The sequence below is a fragment of the Bombina bombina genome, chromosome 5 (assembly GCF_027579735.1).
Source record: "Bombina bombina isolate aBomBom1 chromosome 5, aBomBom1.pri, whole genome shotgun sequence".
Classification (NCBI taxonomy): domain Eukaryota; kingdom Metazoa; phylum Chordata; class Amphibia; order Anura; family Bombinatoridae; genus Bombina; species Bombina bombina.
Window position 1 is genome coordinate 865,551,670 of NC_069503.1, and position 12,421 is coordinate 865,564,090.

General features: G+C 40.5%; 1 protein-coding gene across 2 annotated transcripts in view; it reads right to left on the bottom strand.

Annotated features, from left to right (window-relative positions):
* TRAPPC8 (trafficking protein particle complex subunit 8) overlaps positions 1-12,421 on the bottom strand; it is a 563,274-nt gene that overhangs the window by 10,830 nt on the left and 540,023 nt on the right. For both annotated transcript variants that reach the window (XM_053715000.1, XM_053715001.1), the window contains 3 exons: positions 12,145-12,213; positions 11,932-11,990; positions 4,887-5,063 (listed from right to left, as the gene is read on the bottom strand). In XM_053715000.1, the coding sequence (XP_053570975.1) occupies positions 4,887-5,063; positions 11,932-11,990; positions 12,145-12,213 (305 nt within the window). The remainder of the gene's footprint in view (positions 1-4,886; positions 5,064-11,931; positions 11,991-12,144; positions 12,214-12,421) is intronic.

Consider the following 12,421-nt stretch of genomic DNA (forward strand, 5'->3'; position numbering starts at 1 on the left):
AAACTCGGCTTGAGTATCCCTGGACCTCTAGTTTGTGGTTGAACCAAGAGGCCATCAGATCTATTTCTGGGAGACCCCAAAGATCCACTAGCTGATTGAAAACATCCAGATGAAGAGACCACTCCCCTTGATGCAAGGACTGAGCACTGAGAAAACCCAGTTGTTTACTCTTGGAATATGAACTTCAGAAATCAGAAAACAATTGGCTTCTGAGCAGAAAAGAATTTAAAGCATTTCCTTCATGGCTAGGGAACTGCAAGTTCCCCCCTGATGACTGATGTAGGCCACTACTGTATCAGCTGTCTGAAAATGGAGCTAAGACTCCCTTTTAAACATAAGCCATCTCTGAAGGGCTCTGAAAATTGCACATAACATTTATTAGCAACACGCCTTCTGAGGAAAACAAACCCCTTGTGCCCTCTGAGACCCCCAACCTGAAAAAGACTTGCATCTGTAGTGATCACAGTCCAAGTAGGACAAGAAAAAAAAGACCCATGCATAATAAGCTAATGACTCGCCCATCAAGAAAGAGTGAAAGAGTGTGATCTAGCCAATTATGTTGAAGAGGCCTCATGTACAAACAAGTAAACGGAATAGCATCCAATGCAGCAATCATGTGACCTAACAACTCCATGCAAAGAGAGACTGAAGGTTTAGACATGCTGACACTATCTTCAACCTTCTTTGATCTGTCAAAGAAAGTTTCATGGAAACTGAAACTATCTAAACCCCCCCCCCCCCAAAAAAAAAAACGCTTGCTTGTGGAACCAGCAAACGCTTTGGAAAATTGCTCTTCCAACCATGTTGTTTAAGAAACAAAAGCAGTCTGCTGGTGTGAGATTTTGCTACAACTAAAGATTGAGCTTAAATCAAAATATCATCCAAGTAAAGAAACACTGCAATACCCTGAGTTCTGATCACAGCCAAATGGTACCCAGAACCGTTGAGAATATTCTGGGAGCTGTAGCCAGTTCAAAAGGTAGAGCAACAAACAAAGACAAAGGTCAAAACCGCCCCGAGAGAACTAAGAGAAGTATTTCTGAGAACAGGGAGATCTGAACGGAACACTGGGAATTGATTTCCCCCACCGGTATTCCATGTAAGACTGTTAAGACAAAATCACCAGCACCATGCCAAAGTCACGGCCTCAGCTGTGTCTATAACTCTCCACCCCGCGTCAACAAAGACCAGGAGGGGGGCTGGAGGGCATAACCCGATGGAAAATTTGCAAGATCTAAGGATTAAAAGAAAGCTGCTACAGCAGGATTCAACGCTAAGCCTTCAGCTTGCTAGGCAGAGTAGATAAAAATCCCTGTCCCTAAGATCAAACAGCATCAAGATCAACCCTTGCGTCGACCCAGCAATTTAGGTCTAGATCCAACTCTGAGGATTGAAAAGACACGAGAAATCCCTAAAAGTCTATTAGCAGGCGAAGGTAAGAAACCCAGAAAAGCAGAGACCCGGAAATTACTGTAAATTCTGGAATCAGGATACTGCCACCTTAAACCCCAGATCCCAAGAAGGATCAGAACGAGGTTTACTGAAACATACGGTTCCCTAAGAACCGAATTTGCACAAAAAGGATAAAACAGGAAATATATCCATATTCCGAACAAAGGAAGGGAGAACCTTACATTCTCCAGTGAAAAGAAGAACTGATAAGCTCTGCTTCAATATCATAGAACCCAATTAGGACGGAAAGAGCCTCCCCCTATTAGGGCATGCACCAACAGTGGGAGAAAATATCCTGCAGTGTGATAGATACCGGGACAATGACTCCAAAGGTCCCTTGACTTCTCTGACAAGACAATTGCCCAGAAAAGAAGTCTAGTTCCGGTCTCTAGGACCCTTAGATCCATATGATCCAGTATCAAGCACCCATCCCACATAATACCTAAACAGGTCCAACCTGTTAACTAGGATAGATGGGCCTAAATAAATGAAAAAACAAAAAGTAAAACAAGACAAGGAATATCACCATCCTCCACTCGTCTTAGTTAAGATCGTTATCTGATTTAGAGTACTGAGATTCAACTTACGGAGCAGTACTGGCAAGCCACATTACTTGCTCGTAAATGGGAGTTTATGGCATTGAATTCTTTCCTTCTCATAGGAGTGTGCGGTGCCAGATCTGCAAAAATGTGGATGGAGTGGTCATGGAATTTGATATTCTTGAGTTTGCGGGAATATTAAAGGATTTCTTTTTTTTGTTCATAGTCTTTGAAACGCATTATAACGTCTTTAAGGTTGGAATTCTCTGGAGTTTTGGGCCTAAGAGCTCTGTGGGTCCTATCTAGTGAGATTGGTGGGTCAAATTTGGATCCTTTTATATATGAAAATAGGTCAGATAACTAAGAGTGTAGCTCTGGAGCTAATATAGATTCAGGGATGCCCCGAATTCTTAAGTTGTTGCGACGTTCTCTATTTTCAATATATTCTAGTTTATCGTGTAGTCCCAAAATGGATGTTTCTTGACCATTTGCTGTAAAATGGTGATTTCGTTTTAATTTGATTCCACCTCCTCCTCTATAAATTCTACTTTTATTGCTGATTTCGGTAATTTCTTTCCTGAGCGGCGAGATTTCTACTTTTATGCAGAGTCTCACTTGGGCGAGTAGTGATGTAAGGTCCTGTTTGGATGGGATAGATTGCAACAGAGATTTGGATGGAGTCATCACCCTTCTCTGTCTCAGACGCAGTGTGGGGGGATTGTGGTCTGTTTGGGATGGATATTGTTTGATCTATTATTGTGAGTTTGGGATAATTAATTTTAAAGAAGGAATTGACTAACGCTGCAGGGCCCCCAGGAGTTTTTGAGAGCTTATCAGATTTTGTCCCTTTTTTGGAGACATGTTGAATCTTCAAGTTGTACTCTTTTTAATAGGATTAAGAGATAAGATATCTTGATTGTATCTTTTGATAGCTCTTTCAGTATTCCCTGCTGAATTAAGTATATATAGTATAAATTAAATGTATAGCAGGGTATCTAAAGCATAGATAATATCTCTCTGAGTGTTGAGGGAGAGATACTAAAGTTCCATCATTATAGATGCATGCATACAGCAATGGGTTATATTTCACATTGTATTATGGAATTAATTAGGATGCTTTATGAGATGCCAAATAAACTGAATATGACCATAGATAGCGCTTACAGTGATCCCTGCTGAATAAAGTATATATAATATAAATGTGGTTTAAGGTGAAACCTTCTTCACATAGAGAATAGGTGATATAGCAGGGTATGTGTATAAGATCTACAGCATGAATCAGATATCCCTGGTTATTGGGGAGATATGCTAAAGTTCCATCGCCATAGGAGCAAGTATACAGCTGTAGTATTTTTCTCACATTACGTGAGAGATTTAGTAGAAAGCCTTATTAGATAACAGACAAAGTTATAAGGATTGAAAACAAAGTGCTTCTTATATATATTGTCTGAAAATTACAATAAAGGCCACTTATCTAAATTTTTCCATGACTTTGAGTCTCCTGGCTGGACTGCCACGTGGCGACCGCAACATGATAAACTGCTGCTTTTAATTTTAGAACTCCTTAATGGCTCTGCTGATACGAGTGTTCTTTCTTAGTGCAGATGAGGCCGTTGATCAGTGATGACCTGTGGGCCTTGTGCCTGTCAGTTCGGATGGTTGGACATTTGATCCGTCATGAGGACTAGTCAGGAAGCAGCAGGTCTTAAATGCAGGTCTGTACTAGCTGTTCGGCTCATGTAGTGTCGGCCGTGGGCAATCGGAGTCCTCGCAGCTGGCTGCTGTGATCCGCTCCACCACAATTGCAGGGTTAATTGTAAGGGTAAAGGCTATTTAGCTGATATTAGAGACCGGGCTTACAGAGCACACTTAAAATGCAACCATCTCCGTCGCCGGCCGGCTCCGCCCCATATGTTAATGGTTTTGCCTTACAAAGTGCCTTATATTATTGTATTGTGTATATATGATGCTGTCTTTGTACTCCCGAAATGATTAAAGACAAAGAGGTGGTTCTAGACTACAGAAATATCAAGGGTAAAGGTTGTGGATCTCCTCTTCTATTTATTTGCCTTTATTTGTATTAATTCCCCTTTTCTAATTGTTTTTATTTTTGTATTTACATTGCTCTATACCCTGCATAACTAACTCTTGAGATTTGGGAATGTAAAAAATGAGTGTTCATTAGGCATGGGAAAAAAAAGTCTTGTTTACTAAACAAATGCCAAATATGGCCGCAGGCCGTGGCATTCCGCTCTGGACTTATTTCTGTAAACAGTGTATTTTTGTCTGTTGCACTGTTACACTATTAAGCACTTTATTTTCAATCCTTATAACTTTGTCTGTTATCTAATAAGGCTTTCTACTAAATCTCTCACGTAATGTGAGAAAAATACTACAGCTGTATACTTGCTCCTATGGCGATGGAACTTTAGCATATCTCCCCAATAACCAGGGATATCTGATTCATGCTGTAGATCTTATACACATACCCTGCTATATCACCTATTCTCTATGTGAAGAAGGTTTCACCTTAAACCACATTTATATTATATATACTTTATTCAGCAGGGATCACTGTAAGCGCTATCTATGGTCATATTCAGTTTATTTGGCATCTCATAAAGCATCCTAATTAATGTCCCATACAATTATTTGCCCATGCCTAGTGTTCACAGCGCCCACAGCACACCCGAGGACTGACATTGAATTAAAAAGTCTCTAAAAATATTGTTATAGTTTAATGAAATATGACATAATGATCACTATAACACATATAAAAGGTAGACAATGTGACATAATTAGAAATTATTTTTTAACTGTAAGAATTATGTTTTTGTGAACCCAGAAATGTGAAACCCCAACGGAATATATGGTTTAAGTAATACTTTTACACACCTTCCATAGTACAATTATATTAAGGTTCACTTCACTGCACTTCTGTATTAATCGGACAGTCCCATCAGGAGCAAATTTCCCCGCTGAATCTGTGTTCAGAGCCTGGGTTTTCTTAAGTTCTGAACATAAGCAGCTTCGGAAAAAAAAGTCTGCACATGGAGTTGTTGAACTAATTATCTACAAACAAAACAGTTTGAGAAAGGAATACATTACTACCATAACAAAACCATTACAAACACTTAGCATTTAATCAGCAACCCAAACATATTAAGGAAACCCATACACTAAATTTGCTATCTCCCTGTCTGCAAATGATGTATTTCTATTCGCTGAAAGGTATATTAATAATGCTTCCTTATGAGTCTTGTTTATATCTAATATTTTGTCCTTCAATATGTAAAATGGTGTAATTTGCTGGAACATGTCATGTGAGCTCAGAGGGATTTATAGATTACAGCATACAGGCGATTTGGCAGTATAAGGGAAAAGACTACGTCTACTCTGTTATAACATTTTACCACCAGATTACATTATGAGGAACAAAAGAATGTACAAACATTTTGCTATTTGTTTGCTTTGTGCTTATGCTCTAGTTGCTATAATTGTGTATAACTGAGTTGTCAATTTATTTTAAACTATAGTTATACCTAAAGGAACATGAAATTCAAATTTAAAGCGTCCATAATTCAGCTAGAGAGTGAAATTTAAAAAAACAGAATTTATGCTTACCTGATAAATTACTTTCTCCAACGGTGTGTCCGGTCCACGGCGTCATCCTTACTTGTGGGATATTCTCCTCCCCAACAGGAAATGGCAAAGAGCCCAGCAAAGCTGGTCACATGATCCCTCCTAGGCTCCGCCTACCCCAGTCATTCGACCTACGTACAGGAGGAAATATGCATAGGAGAAACCATATGATACCGTGGTGACTGTAGTTAGAGAAAATAATTCATCAGACCTGATTAAAAAAACCAGGGCGGGCCGTGGACCGGACACACCGTTGGAGAAAGTAATTTATCAGTTAAGCATAAATTCTGTTTTCTCCAACATAGGTGTGTCCGGTCCACGGCGTCATCCTTACTTGTGGGAACCAATACCAAAGCTTTAGGACACGGATGAAGGGAGGGAGCAAATCAGGTCACCTAAATGGAAGGCACCACGGCTTGCAAAACCTCTCTCCCAAAAATAGCCTCTGAAGAAGCAAAAGTATCAAATTTGTAAAATTTGGCAAAAGTGTGCAGTGAAGACCAAGTCGCTGCCTTACATATCTGGTCAACAGAAGCCTCGTTCTTGAAGGCCCATGTGGAAGCCACAGCCCTAGTGGAGTGAGCTGTGATTCTTTCAGGAGGCTGCCGTCCGGCAGTCTCATAAGCCAAACGGATAATGCTTTTAAGCCAAAAGGAAAGAGAGGTAGAAGTTGCTTTTTGACCTCTCCTTTTACCAGAATAAACAACAAAGAAGAAGTTTGTCTGAAATCTTTAGTGGCCTCTAAATAGAATTTTAGAGCACGGACTACGTCCAGATTGTGTAACAAACGTTCCTTCTTTGAAACTGGATTCGGGCACAAAGAAGGTACAACTATCTCCTGGTTAATATTCTTGTTGGAAACAACTTTCGGAAGAAAACCAGGCTTAGTACGCAAAACCACCTTATCTGCATGGAACACCAGATAGGGCGGAGAACACTGCAGAGCAGATAACTCAGAAACTCTTCTAGCAGAAGAAATTGCAACCAAAAACAAAACTTTCCAAGATAACTTAATATCTACGGAATGTAAGGGTTCAAACGGAACCCCTTGAAGAACTGAAAGAACTAGATTAAGACTCCAGGGAGGAGTCAAATGTCTGTAAACAGGCTTGATTCTAACCAGAGCCTGAACAAACGCTTGAACGTCTGGAACAGCTGCCAGCCTTTTGTGAAGTAAAACAGATAACGCAGAAATCTGTCCCTTCAGAGAACTTGCAGATAATCCCTTCTCCAAACCCTCTTGTAGAAAGGATAAAATCCTAGGAATTTTTATCTTGTTCCATGGGAATCCTTTAGATTCACACCAACAGATATATTTTTTCCATATCTTATGGTAAATTTTTCTAGTCACAGGCTTTCTAGCCTGAATCAGAGTATCAATTACAGAATCTGAAAACCCACGCTTTGATAAAATCAAGCGTTCAATCTCCAAGCAGTCAGTTGGAGAGAAACCAGATTCGGATGTTCGAATGGACCTTGAACAAGAAGGTCCTGTCTCAAAGGTAGCTTCCATGGTGGAGCCGATGACATATTCACCAGGTCTGCATACCAAGTCCTGCGTGGCCACGCAGGAGCTATCAAGATCACCGAAGCCCTCTCCTGGTTGATCCTGGCTACCAGCCTGGGAATGAGAGGAAACGGTGGGAAAACATAAGCTAGGTTGAAGGTCCAAGGTGCTACTAGTGCATCCACTAGAGTCGCCTTGGGATCCCTGGATCTGGACCCGTAACAAGGAACCTTGAAGTTCTGACGAGACGCCATCAGATCCATGTCTGGAATGCCCCATAATTGAGTTATTTGGGCAAAGATTTCCGGGTGGAGTTCCCACTCCTCCGGATGGAATGTCTGACGACTCAGAAAATCCGCTTCCCAATTTTCCACTCCTGGGATGTGGATTGCAGACAAGTGGCAGGAGTGATCCTCCGCCCATTGAATTATCTTGGTCACTTCCTCCATCGCCAGGGAACTCCTTGTTCCCCCCTGATGGTTGATATATGCAACTGTCGTCATGTTGTCTGATTGAAACCTTATGAATTTGGCCTTTGCTAGATGAGGCCAAGCTTTGAGAGCATTGAATATCGCTCTCAGTTCCAGAATGTTTATCGGGAGAAGAGATTCTTCCCGAGACCATAGACCCTGAGCTTTCAGGGGTTCCCAGCCCACCAGACTGGCGTCGGTCGTGACAATGACCCACTCTGGTCTGCGGAAGCTCATTCCCTGTGACAGGTTGTCCAGGATTAGCCACCAACGGAGTGAATCTCTGGTCCTTTGATCTACTTGAATCGTCGGAGACAAGTCTGTATAATCCCCATTCCACTGTCTGAGCATGCACAGTTGTAATGGTCTTAGATGAATTCGTGCAAAAGGAACTATGTCCATTGCTGCAACCATCAATCCTATTACTTCCATGCACTGCGCTATGGAAGGACGAAGAACAGAATGAAGAACTTGACAAGAGCTTAGAAGTTTTGATTTTCTGACCTCTGTCAGAAAAATCCTCATTTCTAAGGAGTCTATTATTGTTCCCAAGAAGGGAACTCTTGTTGACGGGGAAAGAGAACTTTTTTTCTATGTTTACTTTCCATCCGTGAGATCTGAGAAAGGCTAGGACGATGTCCGTATGAGCCTTTGCTTTTGACAGAGACGACGCTTGAATCAGGATGTCGTCCAAGTATCGTACTACTGCAATGCCCCCTGGTCTTAGAACCGCTAGAAGGGACCCTAGTACCTTTGTGAAAATTCTTGGAGCAGTGGCTAATCCGAAAGGAAGTGCCACAAACTGGTAATGCTTGTCCAGAAAAGCGAACCTTAGGAACTGATGATGTTCCTTGTGGATAGGAATATGGAGGTACGCATCCTTTAAATCCACCGTGGTCATAAATTGACCTTCCTGGATGGTAGGAAGGATCGTTCGAATGGTTTCCATTTTGAACGATGGAACCCTGAGAAATTTGTTTAGGATCTTGAGATCTAGAATTGGTCTGAATGTTCCCTCTTTTTTGGGAACTATAAACAGGTTGGAGTATAACCCCATCCCTTGTTCTCTTATTGGAACTGGATGAATTACTCCCATCTTTAACAGGTCTTCTACACAATGTAAGAATGCCTGTCTTTTTATTTGGTTTGAAGATAATTGAGACCTGTGGAACCTTCCCCTTGGGGGTAGTTCCTTGAATTCCAGGAGATAACCTTGAGAAACTATTTCTAGTGCCCAAGGATCCTGAACATCTCTTGCCCAGGCCTGAGCAAAGAGAGAAAGTCTGCCCCCCACCAGATCCGGTCCCGGATCGGGGGCCATCCCTTCATGCTGTTTTGGTAGCAGTGGCAGGCTTCTTGGCCTGCTTACCCTTGTTCCAGCCTTGCATCGGTCTCCAGGCTGGTTTGGGTTGAGAAGTATTACCCTCTTGCTTAGAGGATGTAGAAGTAGAGGCTGGTCCGTTTCTGCGAAAGGGACGAAAATTAGGCTTATTTCTAGCCTTAAAAGACCTATCATGAGGAAGGGCGTGGCCCTTTCCTCCGGTGATGTCTGAAATAATCTCTTTCAAATCAGGACCAAACAGTGTCTTGCCCTTGAAAGGGATGTTAAGCAATTTTGTCTTGGAAGACACATCCGCTGACCAAGACTTTAGCCAGAGCGCTCTGCGCGCCACAATAGCAAACCCTGAATTTTTCGCCGCTAATCTCGCTAATTGCAAAGCGGCATCTAGAATAAAAGAGTTAGCCAATTTAAGTGCATGAACTCTGTCCATAACCTCCTCATACGAAGATTCTTTATTGAGCGACTTTTCTAGTTCTTCGAACCAGAAACACGCTGCTGTAGTGACAGGAACAATGCATGAAATTGGTTGAAGAAGGTAACCTTGCTGAACAAACATTCTTTTAAGCAAACCCTCTAATTTTTTATCCATAGGATCTTTAAAAGCACAACTATCTTCTATGGGAATAGTAGTGCGTTTGTTTAGAGTAGAGACCGCCCCCTCGACCTTAGGGACTGTCTGCCATAAGTCCTTTCTGGGGTCGACTATAGGAAATAATTTCTTAAATATAGGGGGAGGCACAAAAGGTATGCCGGGCCTTTCCCATTCCTTGTTTACTATGTCCGCCACCCGCTTGGGTATAGGAAAAACATCGGGGGGCACCGGAACCTCTAGGAACTTGTCCATCTTACATAATTTCTCTGGAATGACCAAATTGTCACAATCATCCAGAGTAGATAAAACCTCCTTAAGCAGTGCGCGGAGATGTTCTAATTTAAATTTAAATGTTACAACATCAGGTTCAGCTTGTTGAGAAATTTTTCCTGAATCTGAAATTTCTCCCTCAGACAAAACCTCCCTCCTGGCCCCTTCAGATTGGTGTGAGGGTATGTCAGAAGCGTTATCATCAGCGTCCTCTTGCTCTTCAGTGTTTAAAACAGAGCAATCGCGCTTTCTTTGATAAGTAGGCATTTTAGATAAAATATTTGCAATAGAATTATCCATAACAGCCGTTAATTGTTGCATAGTAATAAGTATTGGCGCACTAGATGTACTAGGGGCCTCTTGTGTGGGCAAAACTGGTGTAGACACAGAAGGGGGTGATGCAGTACCATGCTTACTCCCCTCATCTGAAGAATCATCTTGGGCACTATTATTATCTGTGGCATCATTGTCCCTACTTTGTTTGGACACCATGTCACAATTATCACATATATTTAAATGGGGAGACACATTGGCTTTCATACATATAGAACATCGTTTATCTGATGGTTCAGACATGTTAAACAGGCTTAAACTTGTCAACAAAGCACAAAAAACGTTTTAAAATAAAACCGTTATTGTCACTTTAAATTTTAAACAGAACACACTTTATTACTGAATATGAGAAAAAGTATGAAGCAATTGTTCAAAATTCACCAAAATTTCACCACAGTGTCTTAAAGCCTTAAAAGTATTGCACACCAAATTTGAAAGCTTTAACCCTTAAAATAACGGAACCGGAGCCGTTTTTACATTTAACCCCTATAAAGTCCCAGAAATCTGCTTTGCTGAGACCCAACCAAGCCCAGAGGGGAATACGATACCAAATGACGCCTTCTATAAGCTTTTTCAGTGGATCTTAGCTCCTCACACATGCATCTGCATACCTTGCCTTCCAAAAACAACTGCGCATTAGTGGCGCGAAAATGAGGCTCTGCCTATGACTAGAGAAGGCCCCCATCTGAAAAAGGTGTCCATACAGTGCCTGCCGTTTTTTAACAACAATCCCCAAGATTATAATAACTATAAAGAGCTATAATCTGTCAAATATGCTTAGCAAAGTAATCGTTTTAGCCCAGAAAAATGTCTACCAGTTTTTTAAGCCCTTATAAAGCCTTTATTCTTTTACTTAATCTAAGAAAATGGCTTACCGGTCCCCATAGGGAAAATGACAGCCTTCCAGCATTACCAAGTCGTGTTAGAAATGTGGCCAGTCATACCTCAGGCAGAAAAGTCTGCCAACTGCTTCCCCCAACTGAAGTTACTTCATCTCAACAGTCCTGTGTGGAAACAGCAATCGATTTTAGTAACGTTTGCTAAAATCATCTTCCTCTTACAAACAGAAATCTTCTTCTCTTTTCTGTTTCAGAGTAAATAGTACATACCAGCACTATTTTAAAATAACAAACACTTGATTGAAGAATAAAAACTACATTTAAACACCAAAAAACTCTTAGCCATCTCCGTGGAGATGTTGCCTGTGCAACGGCAAAGAGAATGACTGTGGTAGGCGGAGCCTAGGAGGGATCATGTGACCAGCTTTGCTGGGCTCTTTGCCATTTCCTGTTGGGGAGGAGAATATCCCACAAGTAAGGATGACGCCGTGGACCGGACACACCTATGTTGGAGAAATAAACTTTCTAACTGATGTATTTGTATTATCAAATTTACCTCTCTCTCTCTTTGTATCCGTTTTTGAAAATTTGCTCCTGTTCATGATAAGCGTACGGGGCAAGCACAGGAATACATTGTTGCAAACACAGATTGTGCCCAAGAGAGGTGCATGCTACTGAGCTTACCAAGTTATTATGTCATGGAAAGGAACCAATTGTAAATAAAGAATACTAATGGTAAATTTGACAACAGAAGTAATCTTGAAAGTTTTTATAAAATTGCAGACTATCTCATGAAACTTTATTTTGACTTCCATATCCCTTTAATACAAAAAGTATTCTATGTAAAACACATTTACTCCTTAAAGAAATAATAAAAAAAAACAATATTCAGACAAATTTGCACACTGTGAACAATTGATAAAAAGCTGCTTCTTTTTTACTTACTTGTTCATCCCCCAAAACAATGTCACCAAATGTGTATCTTTCTAAAGATGTTATTTCATCTGATTTAAAAAAAAAAAAAAAAAAAAAGAAGAATGTAAATAAAGATACTGGTACATGCGTTGTGGGCTCTTTTAAAGGAAACTATAAATAGCCATTATTGTAGTTAGTTAACATAAAATCCCCAACAAATGATACAAAGTAAAGCAATCTTACCTTGGGAGGATTTGCATCTTACGGCTTTGAAGCACAGTTTAGCCCTTTCCCTGCTGGTTAATTTTGTATCTGTGAACACAGAAGAAACACTGTTTTAGATATATATATATATATATATATATATATATATATATATATATATATATATATATGGAAGAACAAATGATCAGGTAAAGTAACAAACATGTCTGAGAATATATGGCATATATAAATCAAACAATAATGATAATGATGTCCAGTGTCTTGATTTAAGTATAAAACGATTATTAAAGAGATG